The following is a 24,536-nucleotide window of genomic DNA, read 5'->3' as shown; positions in this document are numbered from 1 at the left end:
TGGGCCTGGTGTTTACCGCAGAGGACGGAACTGTGGCTAGCAGTGACCTTTTCTGCTATCTCTGGCCTTGTGCATGCGCATTTTTTGGCTGGTGTTAATAAATAACACTTCACATAGTAGAAATCACAGCCAAGAGATGTTACAATACATGGCATTCGGAATCAGTGTCCACTTAGTACGTAGCATTGTTTTATTTCACAAAAGCAAGGAATTTGTTTTCATGATGTGGCTTTATTAATAGCCCTCGGTTATTTAAGGATCACGCTCTTGGCTACTGTGCACATATAAAAGGCCAAAAAGCGCCTGGTTTGTGCACTGCGGAGGAATGAGAGGGGTGTATTCTAATCTTACGCTTCAAAAGCGTTTTTACCCAACAAAGCAGATTAGCATGAGAGATTATGGAGCTTTTTTTGAAATTCAGATTTGGTGGTGACAGAAATGTCAAGACTGTTTTCTTTAGAGAAGATTCCCTCGCATTAAGTACGTATTCAGTTCCCTCTGGGGGAAATGAAGGGGAAGTCCTGTTGTCTGTGTGTGTGTGTGTGCGTGTGCGTGTGTGTGTGTGTGTGTGTGTGTGTGTGTGTGTGAGAGCAAGCTTTAAAGTGTTATGTAACTGAAAAGCAGTGACTGGATGCAAAAGATGATGCTTCAGCGTTCGTGACTGCATTTAGCAGCGGCAGCTTTAATGTGCACTGAAGTGCTAAATGTGATGATGTTTTGTAGTTTGTGGTGAGAACACATCATTATGTACAGTAGTAACAAGCGTATCGTACAGACTTACACATACATATATTAGGTTCTGCTATTAGAAGGTTACTTGAGTTACAACTCTGTAAAAAAGCCTGCATAAAGTACTAATATAAAAACTAATACAATTAAACCAAAAATACATATACATATAATAAAACCTTTCATTTTGTGTGACTTTACCTGTCAGTCTTGCTACATTTAATGCACAGTCATTACTGCAATGCTGTTCTCTTGCAGCTCACATTACCATCAGGTTTGACACGGCTTCAAATAACAAGTCTTTCATTGTAGAAAACCCTTCAGTCTGAAGGGCAGAACAAAGTGCTACATGCAGTAACCCAGTTCATAGTCTAAACTGGTTTTATGCTGGTCCGGTGCTGGCTTAGATGGTCACTCAGCACGGTCATGCTGGTTGACCAGCATACCAGCACCCAAAACACAACATACTATAATGACCTACTACTGCTTACTCCGATTTTTTGCTCAGATCCAATCTCTCTGACACGATGGTTCACACTCGTTTACGTCAGTGATTCAAATCTGCATTAATGTGAACGAAACGTTTACAGGCTTTAATGTCTGTTCGGTGCTGCTGCCATGGTAACGCTGAATGATGGCATACACACAATGGGGGAAAAAACACATTAATTCCGATCTGAGCATTCCCATTAAGGTCGCATGGCCACGAATCGGATACGTATCCGATCTAGGACCACATACGAAAGTGGCTCAGGTCAGATTTAAAAAGATCAGATTTGCGTGTCCACACAGCCCTGAAAACACCAGATCTGAGTCACATTAGGACAAAAAATCGGATTTGTGCCACTTCAACCTGGTAATGTGAACGTGGCCTTACACTGGTACTGGTACAAACCATTTTACATAGAATGTATTTGGTTCAGATTACCTTCATTGCAGGGACAGTTGCTTCGTAAAGGTGCACGGTTGGTGATGTTTAGGCAGTAGGCAGCACTGCAACGTGATAGCGCAGATTAGGTTTTGTAGCTGACCTGACATCTGTCTGCTTTAGATTGCATATTGAGCACAACTATCTGTCTGCTGACTTTAGGAAAAAACAAGCCCTTGATTAAGTGTTCAGGAATTTGACAAGGCTTGGTGGCAAAGCAAACTGCATATAGCAATTCTGTCAATCAGATTGAAGGTTTTTCTATAATGAAAGGCTTATTTGAAGCAGTGTTGAACCTGACAGGTTTCTGGTACTACTACTCGCCTTGCACGCCAGAAACTCGAGACTCGACTCAACTTGCAACCCAGAGACTCTAGACTAATCTTGGACTTGAACCCCATAGTCTTGGGATTCGACTCTGACTCGCACCCTAAGGACTTTAGACTCGACTTGGTGTCACAGCTCAGAGACTCGAGACTCAACTCAAACTTTCATCCCAGAGACTCTGGATAAACCCTGACTTAACTCCAGGTACTTAGGATTTGATTCTGATTCACACCTGAATGACTTTATTCTCTAGCTCAGAGACTCGAGACTCGACTCTGACTTGCACCACAGAGATTCAAGACTCAACTCAATTTGCAGCATAGACTTTCAAGACTTCACCCAGACACGCAGCTCAAAGACTTGAGACATGCCTCACACCCTCTGGACTCAAGACTGAATTTGGGCACCCCAGACTCGGACTCACACCTCAGCGACTCAAAACTAGATTCAGACTCACACTCCAGGTATCTGAGATTTGACTTGGACTTCAAATCTCATTGACTTGCGACTTGACTCGGGCTTGGACCCCAGAGACTCAGGATTCGACTTGGAATTGCACCCCAGAGACTTGAGACTCGTCTTGGACTCACAGCTCAGAGACTTGAGACTTGACTCTGTTTCACATCCCAGACACTCGAGACTTGTCTCGGACTCGCACCTTAGAGATTCAAGACTTGGCTTGGACTCGAGACTTGATTCCCAGAGGAAAACCCAGAGACTTGGGACTTGACGTGGCCTCACACCCCAGTGACTCAAGACTTGAATCTGACTCGCACCTTAGAGCCTTGAGACTTGACTTGGACTCACACCTCAGAGACTCGGGACTCAGCTCTGACTCGCACCCCAGAGACTTCAGACTCGACTCAGCCTTGCACCCTTAGTAATCAACTCTGACTTGCACCTCAGAGATTGAGACTCAATGCGGACTTGCACCTCAGAGACCCAAGACTCGACTCACACTCTCACCCCAGTGACTCAAGACCGGACTTGGACTTATATGGACGCATATGTACACATACAGTGCATCAGTCGTGCACATACATAGAGTATCGGTGCCTGTTCATCCGTGTCTCAGCAGCCTCCAGGAGCGGATGAAGCTCCACTGCCTGCAGAGTAAAACTTCTGAAAATAGATGCTTCATCTTGTCTGCTCTAAAGCAGCGCTGGACTGGAAAACTGCAGCGTGCACAATCACTCTCCTCACGCGCTGCACTTCATCACAGCAGCACTAACATGATTAGCAGATAGTGTGATGGACGTGGGCGCTTTGGAGGGGGTGGAAAGCCTGCGTGGAGAAAAATGATTATGGATATAAGTAAGGGTACGGAGTAAAACATGAAAGATTACGCTCACACTTTTTTCCTTAATCGCAGTAGGAATCCCCCATAATTGATATTGCCGAGGATGCTGGGACGCAATGCAGTTCACCATCACAGAATGCAGGAGTTGATCGAATTAATTTGGCACAACTTCCAATAGCTGAGTCAGAGACAGAGAGAGATTAAGTGCATTAAAAATTCAGGAGAGAGTGGGTCGGGGAAAATAGAAGATCAAATCTTTTAACAGCAGATTTGAGTTATAACTAATAAATTTTTCGTTATTTGGTTTCATGTGGCCTGCATACCTTAACAAAAAGATCTACAGAAGTACCACAAGAAACTATGAGATTTCAATTGTGATGTATGATGCTTCTATAGTAACTGCCTTAGAGTAACCTATGATACTTGTATAGAACCCTAGTAGAAAGTATAGTAAAATGTAGTAATTATCCCAAAGATAATGCGAAAGATACCTGGGTGACGTACTGCTCAGGCCAAATATTCCCGTCTGCAGCCTGAGCTATCTTCGTGATACACTGTATCCCATGATGCATAATGCAATGCGGTCATTTCAGGAGGATGTAAGCATGGACGTAACCATCTGGTGGTCCTGTAGTACAGTACACAGTACATGAGAGTAATTGTGGGATACTGGATATGGACATACAGTGTGCAGTATGTAGTGGCAAAGTGTTCACTATACAGTATATACTGGTACAGTGTTCAGTGTACAGTACATAGTGGTACAGTATTCACTATACAGTATATACTGGTACAATATGCAGTATTTAGTACATAATGGTACAGTATTCACTATACAGTATATACTGGTACAATATGCAGTGTACAGTATACAGTGGTATAGTATTCATGACGCAGTATATACTGGTACAATGTTCAGTGTACAGTTCATAGTGGTACAGTATTCAATATACAGTATATACTGGTTCACTATGCAGTATACGGTATAAAGTGGTGCAGTATTCACTATACTGTACCTAGCCGGTGCATGAGCGCGAGACACGGTACAATATGCCGTATACAGTATGTAATGGTACAGTATTCACTTTATAGTATATACTGGTACAATATGCAGTGCACAGTATACAGTGGTACAGTATTCACGATACAATATATACTGGTACAATATGCAGTATACGGTATATAGTGGTATTGTATTCACTATACAGTATATACTGGCACAATATGCACTATACAGTAGATAATGGTACAGTATTCAGTATGGAGTATACACTGAGGCAGTATGCAGTATATGCTAATACAGTATGCAGTATGTATTTTTACAATATGTATTATACAGCATATAATGGTACAGTATTCAGTATGCAGTATACTGGTTCAGTATGCAGTATATGGTAGAGTCCTCAGCATATACTAGTACACTATTTAGTATACAGTATATACTGGTACAGTATGCAGTATACAGTATATACAGTATATACATTAAAATGACACGTCACATTATAACCTCCATAATTATGCCTTTGATAGTGTATTGTTTATCGTCCTCATTAGATGGCACTGATTTACTGATTGTTTTTCCAAGTGAAACAACTGGATGAAACAATAAATTATTCTGGCACAGTCATTTGAAATGGTTGGACAAGTGACATTGTGTTTCACATAGTGTGGTGACACAAACTGTGCATAATGAATGAATTCATTCTTCACAATAAAGGCCCCTGTCCGGGTTAGTGAGCTGCGGCAACTTCTCTTTCATGAAGTGATTAAGCTTTCACTGTTTTATTATATATTACATTATATTATATAATAGACTATACTTTTATTATATGTTAGACTAGTCTGTTTAAAATTCAAATTATCATCATTATTATTATTATTATTATTATTATTATTATTATGTAGAAAAATCCAAACTGCTAAATTACAAATTTACAGAGAGCTTAGCTACGTACTGTACTGAAATGTCACAGAGTAGTGAGTTAAATACATAAAAATACATAAAATTAATTGATTAATTTGTTGGAAACAGCAATGCATTTATCGAACAAACGGCAAATAAGCCACATTTAATTAGTCAGAAATTTGGTGAAAGTGTAAATGATGATCAGAAGAATAAATAATATGCTAACAGAGGGATTATGAGCCTTTAAAACACTGAGATAAATAAACGAAGCAATAATAATAATAAATCTCCGTTATAAAGCACGGACAGCGAATCAGAGCCGTCACTCTGAAAAGGCGCGTTAATGACGTGGGCCGGCTGGGCGCTGCTGATTGGTCGGCCCGTTTGCACGCTTTTATTTCTCTCTCCCGGGCGCGCTTCTCACGGTCAGTCGGTTTCCTAGCCGGTGCATGAGCGCGAGACTTGGAGACACGGAGCACGCGCTGCCCAGGGGGGCAGTAGAGGGGCTGTATGAGCAGACAGTGAAAGGGGTCCCGTGAACGGATACAAGCAGAGAGAGAGACAGAAACCATGAGGATCCATCTGGACGGTAAAGAGCTGCACTGCAGACTCGTCACTCCTCAGCTCTCATTCAGAGTTACTGATTAAACTGTTCTGATGTTATTAGAGGCTGTGATCGTGATTGAACTGATGCTGTATTGAAACCTGTTTCTTTGTCTGCTGATGGTTTAGATACAGTAATATGAGATATCATGTGATATGGGACAGTATATAGATGTTTAGGATTTTATAGAAAAGTATGTTAGGTCATATGGGGGAGTATATCAGGGGATAGGGGGCAATGTGTGGGGAATTAAATAGTGTTTTAAAGGGCCATATTCCCTCCTATTTTTTCCTTTGATGTCCATTTTTGACATTTGTGTGCCGTTATGAACCAAAATAAGGCATAATTCACTTTTACATGACCATTTTCATTTTTTCTTTATCCCTTATAACTAAACAGACTGCTACTGTGCCTTTAAAGGGGAATTCCACCAAATTTTCAAAATGCATAATTCAGTCCTTGAGATGTAAACAAAGTCATTCAAAGTATTTTGATCTGCAAAGGTTCAGATTTCTTCACAGTGGTGGTGATAGGAACCAGACGTCTACAACACAAAAATAACCATTTTATTCTGAAACAGTGACTCAGGCATCAGGTGGCATACTCATAAACATTTTATGTAATAACTTGCTGTGAGGGAGCTTTTAGAGGTGGCTGTCTGGTTCCTATCACCACCACTGTGAACATTCCTGACTCTGTAAGTTTCTCTAGAGCAGAGCATTTCACACCAAACCACTATGAATGACTTTGTTTACATCTTAACTGTTTAATCTTGCAGAAAATTTGGAAAAAGCAGTGGAGTTCCCCTTTAAGAATGATATATGTAAATGAGCTCTGTTCTGATTGGCTGCCCTGTATTGTGCCTCATTCAAAAAGCAGTCCAGGCTAAAAACACTGCATATAATGACGGTGTGAATGGAGCAGGGCTGAACTTCTGGAGACTAAAAAAAATGGAAATATATCAGTGTGTTGGGTTTTTGTGACATCACAAAAACTGTGTATTCAGAATGGGCTGGAGAGTGAATGCCACATTTTGAAACTTCAATAATGGTTAACACACTATATTAACTATTCTATATATATATATATATATATATATATATATATATATATATAGAATATATTTTATATATATATGTGTGTGTGTGTGTGTGTGTGTGTGTGTGTATCTTTAATTCTAAGATATGGGTCTTTTAAGTATTCTAAAACATAATTTGTTAAGAATTATATATTAGTTATAATAGAACAGCACATTAAAGGGCCCATATCATGGAAAACTGAATTTTCCTTTCTTTTTTGAAAGAAAATCGTTTGATGTTGTATTGTTAAAGTTTTAAAATGTGCTGTTCCCTCTCCTGTCCATACAGCCCATATATGGAAACTAACCTGTTCTGAATTCACTGTTGTGATGTCACACAGAGCATCACATTTACACCCACCTATTCAGCCTATGAAAAGACCTGGAACATGTAAATCAATCAATCAATCAATCAATAAATAAATAAGCAGACAAATAGTAATGAGGCTTAGTTTAGCTCTGCTCATTCACACTGAAGTTATAAAGAGTGTTTTAACCTGGACTGCCTTGAATGAGGCACAATGCAGGGCAGCCAATCAGAGCAGAGCTCATTTGCATATATCAGTCTTAAAGGCATGGTAAGAAAAATACTTTGTTTAATTCTAAGGGATGAAAAGAGTTACGTAGAAATGAATTATGGCTGTTTTTGGTACATAAAACCACCCAAATGATATTAAGGACCTTATAATTAACATAGAATAATGTAGGCTGTGGGCCCTTTAAGCTTTCTGCTATAGGACAGTGTGTTAGGCACTATGCAGCAGTGGTAGATCATATTAAAGAGTATGTTAGGTGCTGGAAACAGTTTCCATTGCTGCTTTCAGCATTGTAATGTACTGCTTTTAGTGTGTTTACTGTAAAGCTTTGAAACCACTCTGCTTTCGCTGGTGTATGAATTCACATCTTCCGCTCACACATGCCGCTCTGGCCATAACGTGGACCCAAATACGTGACTCGCATTTTTATCTTGCACTGGCTCTCAGCTTATCTCAGGCACTCAAAGTCCTGGCAGGATACATGAATAACATTTTCCGCCTTATAATAAGAGCTGGTCTCTTTGTCATGCAGGCCATTACATCTGCATTGAGCTTCAGTCACGTCTCGGCCCCACCGGTTGCAGCTGTGGTGCTGAGTCAGTCTGTGAAATGTATAGCGGTGCGCTCAGTGCCAGAACCCCTGCACTGCACAAGATCCTGTTACCTATACTTGAACAGCAGACTGAGCTAGCGTTAGCAGGGAGAGCAGAGTGCGTACGGAGCATGCATCACTGAGATAAAGCTCACTTGTAGAGCACTCATTATGAACAATGAGCACATAAGATAAGGTTAGATAAGATCGACTTTGTTTATTCACAGTGGAGACTTCAATTCTCCAACGTGCAGACCTGGTAGGAAAAAGTATGTTAAATCTGAAAAAACCTAAAACATATAAGTAAATAAACAAATAGATAAATAAATAAGCAAACATATAGTAATGAGACTTATTAAAGGGCATATGAGATGGAAAAACAAGTTTTCCTAGCTTTGTTTAAAATATGTATATGGGTTTATAGTTTTAAGATGAATGCATATTCATCCCTTATTCCTTATGGTCCATATACCATATATGGAAGCTAAAATGCAAAAACAGCCCATTGTTGTGATGTCACAACAACCCCATTTCCAAAAAAATTGGGTCGCCGTGCAGAATGTAAATTAAAATAGAATGCAATCATAAATTATGTAAACCATATTCTTAAAGGAAAATACTACAAAGACAACACATCAAATGTTGAAATTGAGAAATTTGATTGTTTTTTGAAAAATATATGCCCATTTTAAATTCGATGCCAACAATATGTTCCAAAAAAGTTGGGACGGGGGCCTGTTTACCACTGTGTTTCATCACAACTTCTTTTTAACAACAATCTGTAAGTGTTTGGGAACTGAGGAGACACTGCTGTATTTTTGAAAGTGAAATGTTTTCCCGTTCTTGTTTGATATAGGATTTCAGCTGCTCCACAGTTTGGGGTCTCCTTTGTCATTTTTTTCATTTCATAATGTGCCAAATGTTTTCAGTGGTGACAGGTCTGGACTGCAGGCAGACTCCGGCCCAGAGAAGGTGGCAGCATAACTGGACTCTGTTTATATGTGGTTTCTTCTTTGCATTTAAGACTTTTACCTTGCATTTGTGGAAGCAGCGACGAACTGTGTTCACAGACAGTGGTTTTCAGAACTGTTTCTGAGCCCATGCAGTGATTTCCACTACAGGATCATGTCTGTTTTTAATGCAGTGCCGCCTGAGGGCTCAAAGATCACGGCCAGCAAATACTTTTTGGCCTTGTCCCTTACATACAGAGATTTCTCCAGATTCTCTGAATCTTTTAATGATATTTTGTACCATAGATAACAAAAAGCAAAAGTTGATTGTGCAGACTTTCACAGAATGGTGAACCCCTCCCCATCCTTACTTCTGAAAGACTCTCTGAGATGCTCTTTTATACCCATTCATGTTACTGACCTGTTGTCAATCCACCACCAGGTGTTTTTTTAAGCATTACACAACTTTACCAGCCTTTTTTTGCCCCGTCCCAACTTTTTTGTAATGTGTTGTTGGCATCAAATTCAAAATGGGTATAGATTTTTTTTAAAAACAACATTTGATATTTTGTCTTTGTACTTTTTCCAATAAAATAATAAAATATAGGATTTAAATGATTTGCACATCATTGCATGTAGTTTTTATTTACATTTTGCACAGTGTCCCAACTTTTTTGGGAATGGGGTTGAATAAATGTGTATATATATATATATATATTAACATATCCTCTACAGAGAACATACTTATGTACATTTTAGTGCACAATTACTGTTGAAATATGTTGAAATATGTATGAATTGGGGTAAAAAAAACACAGCCTGTGCAAAAAGTGGCATATATAATTATAACGCAGCAATAATTAATGATATGTAAGACAACCAGAATCTTCAACAACAAAATACATATATATTTTGTTGTTGAAGATTCTGGTTGTCTTACATATAGTTAATTATTGCTGCGTTATAATTTTCTTAGCAGTTATTAAACACATATATTCATTAATTTTAATTTTTTCATGCAAAATAACGGGGAGTGTGGGCCACCAGATATGATTTTTCTTAGAGACCCCAAATGTTTAGACACAGCCCCTACTACTGCCCTTGCAACAACCCATTTAGCCTACAGCAGTTTAGCTCCACTCATCCACACTGACATCATAAAGAGTTTCGGCACGATACAGGACGTCCAATCAGAGTCCAGTCATTTACATATATCAGTCCTAAAGGCGCAGCAATGAAAACAGCCTGTTTTCACCGCAAAGGAATAAAGAGAGGTTGGTCATGTAAAAATGAATCAGGGCTACATAAACCTGCAAAAACAACAAGATAAATCCACAATATGGCCCCTTAAGAATCCCTAACTATCACTGGGCTAATGATTCCACAGTGTAATATCTTTCATGCAGTTTCACAAGATGATGATGTCACTTAGTCCTCTAATACGCAGAAGAGAAAATGTCCTGGTCAGTCTGGTCTCTAAGCAGGAGAGAAGCAGTCCGGATCCTGCAGAGGTCACATGGATGCTCTGTTTTTGATCAAAGTCTTGCCTGTACCGGCTCCTTCTCCATCTAGCAGCAGTTAGCTGTGATTAGGACTGGGGGACATTTCCTGTGGCCTGTAATCAGATAATGAGTGATGTGTGGAGTGTAAGGAAGGAGAAAAACTGCAGCGCTAAACGCACCGTGAGCAGGCGAGGAGTGCGGAGGCGATGCTGGCTCTGGATCTCCTTTAGTCATCTCTGTTGGTGGAATCATTATCATTCCTCAACTTGCCTAACAGCTCATTAATCTAGTAGAGAGTAACTCAGACTGCTAGCAGAGTTAGTTCGCCTCTGACTTCATGGTGACTCTTAGCTTTTCCTGTTTTTTTTACTGTGTTGTTCGTAATGCTGCATGACTTCTACAGAAGCTTGTCATGACTAGTGACTTAAACCTACATAAACGTATTAATATAGGCTTATTTCAATAGGCGTTGTCTGTCATAAACACTGATGTTGCCAACTTTGATGTAAAGTTGATGTAATATCTATGTCATGACATTTTTTCTTCTGATATTAGGTTGTTATGATACTTTTTTGGATGAAATGACAGCACATTATAACAACTGAGTTAGCATAACGCTGATAATGTGATCTTATAAATGGTTGGCAACCGGCCTTCTTTAATAAGGATATGTGAAGTACGTTTTCCTGAGTCTGACATCATTTTAAAGCGATTAAAAACACAAGCACTGCTCACTGCTGCTCATCTCACTCTGACTGCACTCAAGTGATGCTGGTTGTCATGGTAACGTCTACACTAAGTGGTTTTCTACGCATGCGTGTCATTTTGGATCTGATTACTTGTAGAGTGAATGTAAACAGAGATTGTCATCAGATGGTTAAGCACAATGAGCAGATAAACACCTCAGTCTTAATCTATAATGGGAATGTGTCTGGTAAAAATCTGTAAACACAGCCAGTGAGTCTCAATGATGAGTCCATTCCAATATTTGTAATTTAGCAGTAGGCTAATACATAATAATGTACATTAAAGTTAGTTAAATCATCCCAATATAGGCAAACGTTTGGTGGTACAATTTGTGTGTATATAAAGTAAAGGGTTTTGTTTAACGAGGTCTAGGCTGAACAGCTCAGAAGACAGCTAACAGGTTAACAGGCTCCTCCAGTAATATTCAGTTAGCTTTATTACAAGAAGGATTCACTGTGAAATTCCAACATATACAAATAAAGAATACGCTTTAAATGCTTCTAATGTCTGGCCTACATAGTATTAAACCATGTGAAGGAAGTAAACACAGCTATATAATAGAAGTCATAGAATTGGTTATTGGTTGTCATTGGTTGTTTAAGCCCATTTTTATTGTTTGGCCTTAAAAAAACAGATTTGTTAAAATAATAACACATACTTAATCAGGCTTTATCTAGTTATCATGTTTGCTGAATATTTTATAATTTGCTTGTTTTCCTCCACAACAGTTCATCTCCAGATCCTCCTGGCCGTTGGCCTGGCCATCTTCTGCTTCTGCCTCGTGCTGGGCTGCATCATTTGCTGGTGCCGCAGGAAGTCCCACCCTTCTGACGACAAAGAGGCGGGGCTTACCCTTTCCTCCCCCCCTCTAGATCACGTGACTGTAACTCTAAGCCCCTCCCCATCCATTAATGTTCTTCCCATCAAACAGCAATATGAGGAGCTGGAGGGCGACGTGCTGGACTATCCTTCTCAAAACAGCAGTTCCACACCCTCCGAGGATGACCTCAGTACTCTTTCCCGTGTCTCAGTGGATTCGAAAGGTCCTCAGAAGTCCAGATTCCCCCTGCGCCGCCTCAGTTCCCCGGTCGTTCCTTCCTCGCCCTCCAAACTGGCCATCCGCAGCCGGGCCTCCCTCCCCAGCATCCCCAAACTCAGCCTGGTGGCCAAAACCCGCCGCGCCTTGGACCGTCGCTCCACTGTGGCCGGCGACTTCTTATGTTCAGAAAGCAGCAGGTTGACCACCGCTGACCCACAGGGGGTGCCATCTTCACCTCAATATGGCTCCAGCCCACAGGGGGCGCCATCGTCAACTCAGTATGGCTCAGGTTCCAGGCGTAGTTCCATCTCAAGCAAGCAACCACCATCCCTACACTTCACCCTGCTCTTCTCTCCAGCAGAGGGCGCTCTTACAGTCACAGTCCTGGGGCTGTTCAGGGCCTCCAGGAGGGTAAGCGGGGCCACAGTTCGGGCAAGTTTGCCCCCTCTCTGCCCTGCTCCAATGCAGGGGGTGCCAGCACGCAGGCACAGCCTGAGTCCTGAGCCCCAGTCCCAGGTCCTTACCCTTCAGGCCGGTTCTCTGGAGGAGCTCAAGGCCTGCACTCTGAGGCTCGCCGCTTACGGCAAAGATTTCTCGGGTCTTCGGGAGACGCCGCTGGGGGAGCTGGAGCTGGCCTGCGCTGAGATAGACTGGGAGCCGGATACCGCCGTGATGTACAACCTCCAGCTAAACCCCACCAGAAGAAGACTCAAAAAGGTAACAGGGCATTATGGTCTTAGTACTAGTAAATAGGGCTGGGTAATCATCATTCAGTACTTTTGAGGGTATGAACTGAACTACTTCAATTCAATATCATAAAACTGTCATACAATACCAAATTGTAATTTTAAAAAGTAGTTGGTCTTAGCATGTGCCAGCCAATAAACGCTTTGTGCTAAAACCTAGACTGTTGATTGGCTAAATTACATATCGTCGCTGTCCAAAGAAAAACAAGTATCTCCAAAATAGTAAATTTACAGGAGAGGGCAAAAACTTTCTTTATTTTCAGTGTAAGTTAATGGAAAGGGCTGTTATTCTATGCAGTTCTGGAGCATTTCTATTGGTCCAATCATTATGAAATTTTCACACAGTATAAAGGACAGCTGCTGAGATCAAATAATGTAGAGAAGTAAAAATCGCAAAAAATGGAGATACATGTTTTTCATTGGACAGTGACGATATTCTTATCAACACCAGCACTTATATATCTTAATTATGTCCATGTAAGCAATCTGTTGTAGAGATGTGTCAGAATCTCCAAATGTCGTTGAGTTTTATTAGACTAACATTTATTTTTCAAATAATTTCGTACAAAATTGAGTATCAAATTTCACTGAGATGCCCTTTCCTTATGATCTGGAAATATGTCTACTTCCAGCACCTCACAGTCATTTCTGCGCTAATAAATTTGTTTTTAATTTAAAACAAGGTATTAAAAAGGTTCAGGAATCAGGATTGAAGTCAAGATATCGGTATTGATGTAGATATTTGCAGCTAATGCTAACTAATTGCTAACTGCTAATTTGGAACAATACCCAGCCCCTGTAGTAACTTAAATGCACTCTTGGGAAAAATGATTTGTCAGTAAATCACATTGGTGTGACATTAAGCGATAATATGAATAAGTAACTTTCCATTTTCTCCAAATGTGATTGGTCAGCTAAGGCATGCTTGGTGTCTTTAGTTTTGCACTGGAGCTACGAGGCTAATGTAGCTAACAAGTAGTGGGTGCTTGTGCTGTACCGATTAGCATTGTAAAGCATGCTTAAATCAACACACACTTGCCTTAAATCGCATCGAGTTGTTAAGTAATCTAAGATAGACTTGCTCACAGTGTATGAAATACTGTTATCTAGAAAAGTGGACAAACAGTTGACAAAATGCAGACTTCATGATTTGCTACCTTGTTATCTTTTATAGTTATGCTAACATACTTCTTCCATTTTATACATGCCAAGCAGTGGAACCACATAAGCAAGTCTGTTTGAGACTATTTAACTCGTTTCTACGCAAGAATGTGATTATTTTGTCCTGAATTTTGCACAATGATGTCTATAGGGTTAATGTAGCTGACATGTTAAGTAAGCTTATACCCAGCTATGTTAGCTACATTAGCCTGATAGCTCCAGTGCAAAATCTTAGACACCAAACGTGCTTGAGATCAGTTACATTTGCGGGGAAATTTGATTTTTGGCCATTCTTTTGCTTTAAACAGTGACAAATATATTCAGGCATATTATACATCTAATGTGTAAACAGTAAAACCATAAAAACCACATACAGTGTATTAATCTACTGTGTATTCAGTCATTTTTGTACTAGAAATGTATTAGTTCTACACAAAGCTCACATGAGCTACTTCACCTCTAAGGCTAAAAAGTACACCCTGCATCCTGCATCAGCTCTGACTGAGCAGCGCCACGTATCAGAGTAGCCTCAGGCGTGTTTGACCATGTGTCACCAACTCCATCAAGAAGCTTTCCGCCTGTGAGGTCAGCAGCACGCTGGACCGTACCTGCCTTAGCCAGGTGACGCAGGTGGATGGAAAACGCGGCCCTCCGGCCCTGTAATAATCGCTATCGCGCCGGCGCTATCTCTGTGAGAATGTGGCTTTGTAATCAGCACGAGGTCGTGTTTTGTGTGCGCTGTATTTTCCGCTCCGCTGAGAGATGGTGATAGGGCTCGGAGCTGAGTGAGTGGACTGTGGACAAGTGGGGCATTGATCTGGCTTGCCGCCCACGCTTTGTCCTCCACGGAGAAGGGAAATGGTGCCAGAGGGCATCTAGAGAATCTGTCAAACAAGGAGAGGGGGAGAGTGGAAAGGAGACAGAGGCTGTGTTTACATTACAGGGATGAAGTGACCAGTGGCTACATTCACATTAAAACATTATTGCTTAATTGACCTGTCCGTGCTCCGCCCACAAATGCACTTCTTCATAGTTACTATTGCAAAATATGCAAAATTCAGATAAATGTCAATGCAGAACGTGCTGTGAATTTAAAATAAACCTTATTTTGTATGTGTGTGAAAGGTTACACTGTTAGAATAGATTAAGTGTAATGTGTAGTTAAGATTTTGTAACGTCTGAAATGCTAAGTAGAAGATTCAGAAAGAGTTGTTTTAGCATTGCCACCTGGCTAAGGCTCTGTTTGTCCCACTTGAATAATCAGTAGCTTGATTTTATGGATTTTACTTGAAGAAACACATTTTTGTGCTGTTTTTTTTGCCATATTAGCCACGTTTACATGCATCCTAATAATCCGTTAATAATCCGACTAATAGCTCAATCGGAATAGAATACGTCCATGTATACACCTGAATCGGAATAGACTAGTGCGATTGAGGCCATTCGGAATACAATTTCTGTCTGATTGATCGAGGTGGGTAATCCTGTAAATAATCTGTTAAATAGAAGAATAATATCCGTGTAAACGCCTGTATCTGATTACATTCCCTATCGGAAAGTTTAAGTCCGTTCTGATCATGTTCGTCACATCATAGTGAGAGTTTATACCGTTCAACATGGCAGAGCAGAAACTGGTCTGCAGAGGAGACGAAGTTTATGTGTCTCAGAACACGACGTCTTCCTCTCGGCCTTCTTTAATAAGGACATGTGAAGGACGTTTTCCTGAGTCTGACATCATTTTAAAGCAATTAAAAACACAAGCACTGCTCACTGCTGCTCATCTCACTCTGACTGGACTCACGTGATGTTCGCTGTCATGGTAACGTTTACTCTAAGTGGTACTCCATGCATGCGCGTCATTTTGGATCGGATTACTTGTCATAGGGTTAAGCCGTCCTGAACACAGCGGTAGAGGCTATGACATCAGTGTGGCATTACTTTGGGTGTTCACTCAATTTTTTTCTTTCCTGTTTGATTAAAGCTCATTCCCACCCTCTAGCTAGATGTCCACCAATCACATGATGCTATCAAGCTGGGAGAAACACATGCTTCCTCTGAGACATGTTAGGCCAGCCAACAGCTACTAACACAACGTCACTGAACAGCTCAACACACTTGGAGGAGAACATTAACTGCTAATTTTGTTGCATCAGCTAACAGACGGCCACACTGGTTAGCATCACCCAAAGAGAGTGAGGCCTATATCTTGTACTCACTGATGGCTGTGGCCAATGCTAAGAAGGTTGTGCCACTAGGTAGGTACTATTGAGGTTTTTAGACAGCTGTTGAATTAGCTAAGTAAAAGATTCAGAAAGAACAGTTTGAACATTGCTAGCTGGTTAAAGCTGTTGTCTTGCTCTGTCGCTGTCATTGTGTCATTGTGACTTTATGGATTTTGGCTGAGGAAATGCTATTTTTTAGCCATTTTTAGGGTCTCATTGTCAGAATCGGTCCAGTGCACTGAAACTTCTGTTGCCTAAAAGTTCCCACAATGCACTGTAAAAACCAGTCAGCATCGACTGTTCGCTCTGCTGCCTGACTGAAATAGCATTATGCCTGTAGTTCAACTTTTGGAAGGTTGAAAAAATTAAAAACTTAAAATGGAGGACAAAAGCAGGAAAAAATGTCTTAAGTCTGTATTTTATACACTTTATCATTTTTTCTATTAACTGAAATGTTTATAGCATCCTGTTAGCTACTTAGCTAGCCAGTTGCATGTGTTCCTGATTTAACTTTACTTATACACTTAGCCACTGACCATCCATACTACCTAAAAAATAATAGCACATGCTATATTTAGCTCAATAACACAATAGAATATGCTATATTTTAATAGTATCACTTTATTTATTCATTTTATGAACAAAGCATGACACTAAAGTAGCCTGACCTGCTAACAGGCTACAGCTAACAAGCTAACTAGGCCCATTTTGAAAATATTCAGTTACAAACTTTAAGTTTAAATCCTTACTTAAAGGATCAGATGAGCTCAGCTACAGCTACACAGTTACCCCGCTGACTCTTTGTCACTGCTGGTCCACCCTCTGACCACCCAGATTACTGTCCAGACTTTTATTTTGGAAAATAAAGTTAGAAAAACATTACAAACAACTCAGAGAAAAAAAAAATAATAGGCCTGATATGAAAATTTATTTTATAGAAAATGTTGTCGCTGACGCTGATTTAGATTAAAATTATTTACCAAACTAATTTATAAAGTATAACTGAAGAAAGGAAGGAAGGAAAAATAAGTAAACTGGACTGTAAATGGAAAATGAGAGATGATCAGTGGAATTTTGTCTATGACTCTGTGTAACCACTGGTGGGCCACCCGGAAAACGCTGTGCAAAATGCCAATGGACCACCAACTTTGCCATCAGTGGGCCAACAGTGGTCCACTATCCTCTTGCTATCAGGGTAGCTTGGCAGAATTAGCATTTATGCTAGCATGTTAAACGCCTGAAGAAAGGCCTAACTTTATTAAACATTGCCGTGTGTGACTGATACACAGCTTTATCTGGGTAAACAAAATTAGTGTTTTAATGACAGTATGGCTGAGCACAGCACAGTGGAAGCGCTTCCCAGTCAATATTGTTGGTACTGTTTTAGCATCCGTTCCACATGTAACTAAGTCATCAGTGTCCCAGTGTTCCTCCTGGGACTTAGCCAGTGTCCAGATTCAAATTTACTATGCACTGATTCACTACATACGGAACTAGTGACTAACTGATGTCTGTGGTCAGCGCTTAGATGGTTACCACTAGGGAGGCATGATTTGAGGTTTTTAAACATTGGATTGGTTAGCTAAGCTAATTGATTAGCTATGGAAAATTCGGAAAGAATTGTAACATTGCTAGCTTGCTAAAGCTGTCATAGTTGGTTAAGGCAACATATTTGTGCGCTGTTTTTGCTGTAGTGTCTGTATAAATGGCTATGATGCTAAAAACTGACCTGTATGCTACAGTTTCTCTGGTTAAATTAGGCATGCCAAACTTGGGACCCTCATCTAACGCTCTGAATTCAGTCCGTGAAGGCCTTGCTAATTAGCTGTTGAGCTGAATCAGGTGTGTTTAATGAGACACTGTGCTGAAGTCTGTAACAGTTTGGCCTGCGAGGACTGGAGCCTGACACATGTAGGTAAAATGAGGTTCTGTAAAGCTTCTTAGCAAGGATATTTTGTTTTTTTCTTCTTTTTTTCGCTCAAAGCTGGTCTTTCTGCTTTGGTGGTCCACAAGTGTGATTTGATGGTGGTTTTGATCTCACAACTGTGCCCATGAGGGTCTTTCCAGGGCAGAGGTGTGCTCACACTAATCAGAAAGGTCTCATCTGAGCGACTGAGCAATAAGGCTTGCAACATGAACATGGCCAGAAAGGGAAAGAAATGGAGTAAAAGGGGTGAGAGAGGGTGAAGTGGAGGGGCCGGGGGGTTGTGGGGGGGGGCTGTGAACTGAAAAAGTGAGAACAAGATGAATGAGGCCGGCGCTACACAGACAGCATGTCTCCTGAAGGAAGGCGCTGTGTGTGATGTAGCGGGGGCTGTTAGCGTGATCTTCCCCTGCCTGTGTCACAGCAGTGCGCCTGAAGCCCCTGTGGCCCGAGCCCACTGTCGCTACAGCTAAACCTTTCCCCTTAACAGTGTCACCGAAGTGACATTAAAGGGCCCGTATCATGGAGAACCAAGGGGTTTTTTTTAAATTAGAGTTTGATGTAGTATGGAAACATTGTTAAAGTTTCAAAATATCCCATTCACTGTCCAGTTCACACTGTCCATACTACAGCCTGGCCTGAATTCAGCGAGAACACCATGTTTGTGATGTCACATCCATGAACACATTTCCATGACCTCTCATTCACATCAAAGTGATAATGAAAATCTGGATTGCTTTTTGAGCAAGGCACAATACTGGCAGCCAGTCATAGTAGAGGTAATTTACATATGCAGTTGTGTGCAAAAGTTTGCACGCCCCTGATGAATGACAGTTGGTGAATTTTCCAAGTGAACACACTTGTGCAAATTTTAATGCAGAATTGCTGTGCATTTGCTGTTTTTGTTTTGGGACAAAAGTAAAAACAGTGTGTGGCCTGTGCAAAATTTATGGCACACCTTATTTGTCTTATTTTTTGCTAATATGCTAAATATGGTAAAATTGTGTGCTAAAATTTGCATATATTTGCCATATTCCAGCCTCTCCTTATGCCTTAGAATTCAACAGACTTTTTTGTCGCTGAAACTTTAAGACTGACATATGTAAATGAGCACTGTTCTGATTGGATGCTCTATATTGTGCCTTATTCAATAAGCAGTCCGGCCTGAAACATTTCTTGTATCTTCAACATTAATGGATGAGGCTAAATAAGTGGATAATATATGTAAATTACTTTTGTGACATCACACTGAATTTAAAAACAAGCTGTTTTCTGGAATATTTCAATGTGGTAAACAATAGTTTCAGTGTGGTAAACAATGTTTACATACTAAACTAAACTATTTTATTTCAAGGTTTTCCATGATATGGGCCCTTTAATTCTAAGGATAAAGAGAGGTTGGAAAATGTTCATGAAAATATGAATTATGACTGTTTTTGGTACATAAAGCTTTATAATATATTATATGGAAGAACAACAAAATACAGAAAGTTCTTTTATTGAGATTTAAACAGAAACTGATGGTTGACTTATGTTATATAAGTTGAGGAGAGACGTTCTGGACAGTTTACAGAAGCAGTTATAATGTCCATACTTAACAAGAGAAAAAATATTTTATACAATATTTCATGCCAAAAATGGCTGGTGTTAAATAAACACCTACGACAATTGTTTTACTCAAGTTTACTCCCACTCCACACAGTTAAAGCGCGGATCTAATGAACACTGTAGGAGGGAATTAATTCATTATTAATTTACAGCGCAGGGAAATCAAAGCAGAGACGTTCTGATGGACATTGTCCAGTTTTGCCACATTGTTTCACTGTGATCCAGAGCTATCTGGAAAGAGGTGAAAGCATCAATGTATTAAAGTGCTTATTAAAGTATTAAAGGCGCACATGGCTGATATAGTGAGCGCTGAGTGATGTAATCTTCAGTGGGCATGTGTGTGCAGAGTGTGGCTTGTGATTATATGTTGGTGTTAGATAAGCCAAGACCGCCTAGTGAGTTATAATGGCCAGACTTAGAGAGGCATGAAATCAGTGTCCAACAGGCTACCCACTGACCATCCCACATCTAAACACAAAGCAAAAAAGCATGTTTCTAACTGGGATGTTAAAGTTTGTGTCAAATAATTAGACAGCAGAACATCACAGGCTATGAAAGCTGTATAGTCTGACCTGCTGATGACCCTGTTCTTAACAGATGTGACCACATTACACTTTTTTGCATAATTTGGAAACTCCAGCTACTCTTTACATTGTGTTACATTTCCTAAGGAACTGACATACAGAAATGGTCCAAAATGACTTGTGTAATTTGTTACATCTCAACCACTGAATTATACAGAAATTTTGAAAAATCGGTGGAATCCCCCTTTAACTTCTTTTCTGACCATCACAATCTGAGCACTTCTTTCATTGTTTCATGACGTTTTCATATTTGTTTCCAGAGTCAGAGCACTCAGGAGTCTTTGGGCAACCTGAGGTCGTCAGCGTGTCCTCCGAGGCCACTGGGTCAGCTCTTTATCCTGCTGCAGTACCAGACTCAGGCCCACCGCATCAAAGTGATGGTGCGCAAAGCTGAGAACTTGGCGAAGATGACGAGAATGCCTGGAGCTGCAGGTACGTCCACAGCTGTTTTAGCCAGGAACCAAGCCATGGGCCTATAACACACTCCTATAACCTAAGAAAAGCTCCATTAGTTTGCATTGAATTCCCTGTAGTTAATGAATAATAAGCCTTAGTGTGTAATAAGCCTGGAATGTTAAGGGGTTAATAACTAAATCTCTGGATTGGCCCACCTTTACTACTCTATATCAGGATCTCTCATTGCTCACCTCTCATAACATGCTGCCCCCTACTGGGCACCCTTAAATGACCTAAACCAGCCTTTACTGGAGGAGTGGTCATTTTTTTGCTGGTCTGTTAGCAAGAAATACTCACTAAGTGACCACGCAGAATACTACAGAGGAGTGTGTTGTCCCTACAGATCATTATGTCGTCATCAACCTGCGGCAGGGAGGGAGAGTGATCAGCACTAAGGAGACGAAGGGAGCGAGTGGCTCTAATGCGGTTTGGAACGCACCCTTTTTGTTCGATTTACCTCCTGGTGACATCATCAGACTTCCACTGGTCTTCGAATTTGTCGTCATGCAGGTAGAGAGGAGACATCTAACTCTGCCACACTCTTATAAATCCATTTGTTTATGTGATTGATTTACATGCCTTTCGTGAGATTTTAATCTGCTTATTAAATTGGGTCATTATGCTTAATAAGCATGGTCATAACTATTTACAGCAGCGGAATAAAACATTACTATACACCATGTTTCTATACTCATTGTCCATTTTATCAGCTCCACTGACCATAAAGGAGCACTTTCTATAATTACAGACTGTAGTCCATCTGTTAGCCCCCTTTCACCCTGTTCTTCAGTGGTCAGGACCCCCACAGAGCAGGTATTATTTGGGTGGTGAAGGACTAGAGGATGACCAACACAAACTGTGCAGCAACAGATGAGCTATCATCTCTGACTTTACATCTACAAGGTGGACTGACAAGGTAGGAGTGTCTAATAGAGTGGACAGTGAGTGGACACAGTGCTTAAAACCTCCAGCAGCACTGCTGTGTCTGATCCACTCGCACCAGTGCAACACACACTAACACACCACCACCACGTCAGTGTTACTGCAGTGCTGAGAATGACCACCACCCTGCTCTGTGGGGGTCCTGACCACTGAAGAACAGGGTAACAAAGTATGCAGAGAAACAGATGGACTTCAGTCTGTAGAACCACAAACTGCTCCTATACGGTCAGTGAAGCTGATAAAATGGACAATTTTCCAATCTTGTAATGATCTAGAATGAAAGCAATGAAAGTTGCAGAGCTCATTTAGATCACTGCTTTATCTCCACAGGGACGGCTGTACACAAAAAGCAGCGCTCTGGGCCGCGTTCTGATTGGTTGCGAGGGTCCGGAGGCGGGGCGGCAGCACTGGAAAGAGATGTGTGATCGAGGGCAGGTGGAGACGGCACGCTGGCACACACTCCAGCCAGATACACTGTAGGACTTAATGATGGACTTAATAGATGTCCCTAAACAATGGGCTTGCAGACGTATTATCCTCTGCCATGGCCTCTCACTGGGGCTTTGAGTAGTGGACGGGACAGTTGAGCGAGTTGGATTAACTGTCCAATAGTCTGGCCTTCATGTGAGTGTCTGTATATGAACTGTAACTACTGTATTTATTAATGTGAATAGTTCCAGATATTTTTCCAGATTCCCTCAATGGAGTGCCAAACTAGCATTATGTACTGAAACTGTGTTAGCTTTGATTATGACTGTGTTAGATATCAGAAGACTTTGATGAATATGACACCTGTTGGTATGTTGTATGGTATGTCTTTGTGTTGTTTTCTTGGCCTGTTAGATAAGTACTGTCTTGTTCTTGGTTTCCCGTGTTGAGTCGCTCTTAAGTAGCTTTTGCTAACCATTATATCTGATCAGAAACAAGGTTGAAAGTGATGGTTTGGCCAGAAATTTAGAAAATTGACACCATTTTTGCTGCTTGCCACTAACGCAGCCAGTCAGCCAAGACATGTTGGGCGTTTTTGATTTTGCGTTGGCGCTACAAGACTAATGTTGCTGACTTGAAGCTCTTAGCCATCATTTTTAGCACGTTAACTGCATGCCTAAGTCATCACTTGCCTGAAACTGTGTTGGGTTGTTAAGTAATGTCATATAGACTTGATTATGTGTTTTCTGACACTGTGTGACGTTCTGTTGTCAATAAAAATGGACAAAGGTATGGACAGAATTAAAGCTGGAACAATAAACAGGTTAAAAAAATTTGGGAGAAAATTGTCGATAAATATCTATATTTCCACACAGGACAGCTTGATGTACTCTATATGGCCAAAAGTATGTGGACACCTGACATATCACACCCATATAAGCTTGCTGGACGTCCCATTTCAAAAGCATATGCATTAATGTGGAGTTTGGCCCCTTTGCAGCTTTAACAGCCTCCACTCTTCTGGGAAGCTTTCCACAAGATTTTGGGGTGTGTCTGTGGGAATTTGTGCCCATTCAGTCAAAAGAGTAGTTGTGAGGTCAGACACTGATGACGGACAAGACGGCCTGGCTCGCAATCAATGTTCCAGCTCATCCAGCTCATGAGGTCAGGGCTCTGTGCAGGCCACTGGAGTTCCTCCACACCAAACTCATAAAACTATGTCTTTGTGGACCTCGCTTTGTACACAGGGGCTCAGTCATGCTGAAACAGGAAGGGGTCTTCCCTGAACTATTGCTATCTAGAGTGTCTTTGTGTGCTGTAGTATTAACACTACCCTTCACAGGAACTAAGAGTCTAAACCCTGAAAAAACAGCCCCAGCCCATTATCCCTCCTCCACCAAACTTTACTGCTGGCACTAGCATGACAGTAGGTAGCGTTCTCCTGGTATCCACCAAAACCCTCATTCATCCAGACAGTGCCAGATAGTAAAGTGTGGTTCATCACTCCAGAGAACGATTCCCCTTCTCCAGAGTCCAGTGGTGATATAGTGATCTTAGGCTTGTGTGCAGCTGCAAGGAAATCCAATTCATGAAGCTCCCAACACACAGTTCTTGTGCTGATGTTGCTTCCAGAGGCAGTTTGGAACTCTGTAATCGAATGAAGCAACAGAGGATTGGCAATTTTTACGTGACATGCGTTTCAGCACTGTTTTAGCGTCTACAATAATAGCACTTACAGTTGACGGGGCAGATCTAGCAGGGCAGACGTGGCATCCTATGACAGTGCCATGTTTAAAGTCCCTGACCAGTGTTTGTCTATGGAGACTGCAAGGCTATGTGCTTGATTTTATACACCTGTTTGCAATAAGTGTGGCTGAAACACCTGAATCCAATAATTAGGAGAAGTCTCCACATACCTTTGGCCCTGTAGTGTATTTGTGCGACTTTTCTCAGATTTTTATGTGGTTCGGGTCTCATTCAAATTTCACATTGAGGTTCTCATAGCTGGCCTTTCACTTTCAACCGATCTTACTAAATCCCACTTTTTTCTCTTTATTTACTTTGTTCTTCTACTTTCATTACCTCGTCTTTTTTTATGTGGCACGCGGGAGTCACCCACTCAGCGCTGAGGCCCACAAGGCTGTGCTCATAAGAAAACGTGACATAAACCGTTATCGATCATTATTGATAAATGGTCCATGCCATGGACAAAATTCAAGCTTTAAA

At 40.9% G+C, this 24,536-nt stretch overlaps 1 protein-coding gene across 1 annotated transcript; it reads left to right on the top strand.

The window, feature by feature from the left end:
- Positions 1-5,610: 5,610 nt before the first annotated feature.
- On the top strand, positions 5,611-23,841 carry LOC118818478 (synaptotagmin-11). Its single transcript, XM_036585745.1, has 5 exons — positions 5,611-5,779; positions 11,928-12,955; positions 20,744-20,915; positions 21,283-21,449; positions 22,212-23,841. Exons 1-5 carry the CDS (start codon positions 5,761-5,763, stop codon positions 22,359-22,361), a joined length of 1,536 nt encoding a protein of 511 aa, XP_036441638.1. The 5' UTR covers positions 5,611-5,760; the 3' UTR covers positions 22,362-23,841.
- Positions 23,842-24,536: the final 695 nt, after the last annotated feature.

The sequence above is a fragment of the Colossoma macropomum genome, unplaced genomic scaffold (genome assembly GCF_904425465.1).
Source record: "Colossoma macropomum unplaced genomic scaffold, Colossoma_macropomum, whole genome shotgun sequence".
Lineage (NCBI taxonomy): Eukaryota > Metazoa > Chordata > Actinopteri > Characiformes > Serrasalmidae > Colossoma > Colossoma macropomum.
Note: the sequence above shows the minus strand (reverse complement) of the source record. Positions and strands in the feature narration are given on the sequence as shown.

Bases quoted from the DNA above. Each gene is read 5' to 3' on its own strand.
- LOC118818478 (XM_036585745.1), top strand. The intron at 20,916-21,282 runs GTACGTCCACAG...TTGTCCCTACAG, and splicing joins GAGAATGCCTGGAGCTGCAG to ATCATTATGTCGTCATCAAC. The intron at 21,450-22,211 runs GTAGAGAGGAGA...TTATCTCCACAG, and splicing joins TCGAATTTGTCGTCATGCAG to GGACGGCTGTACACAAAAAG.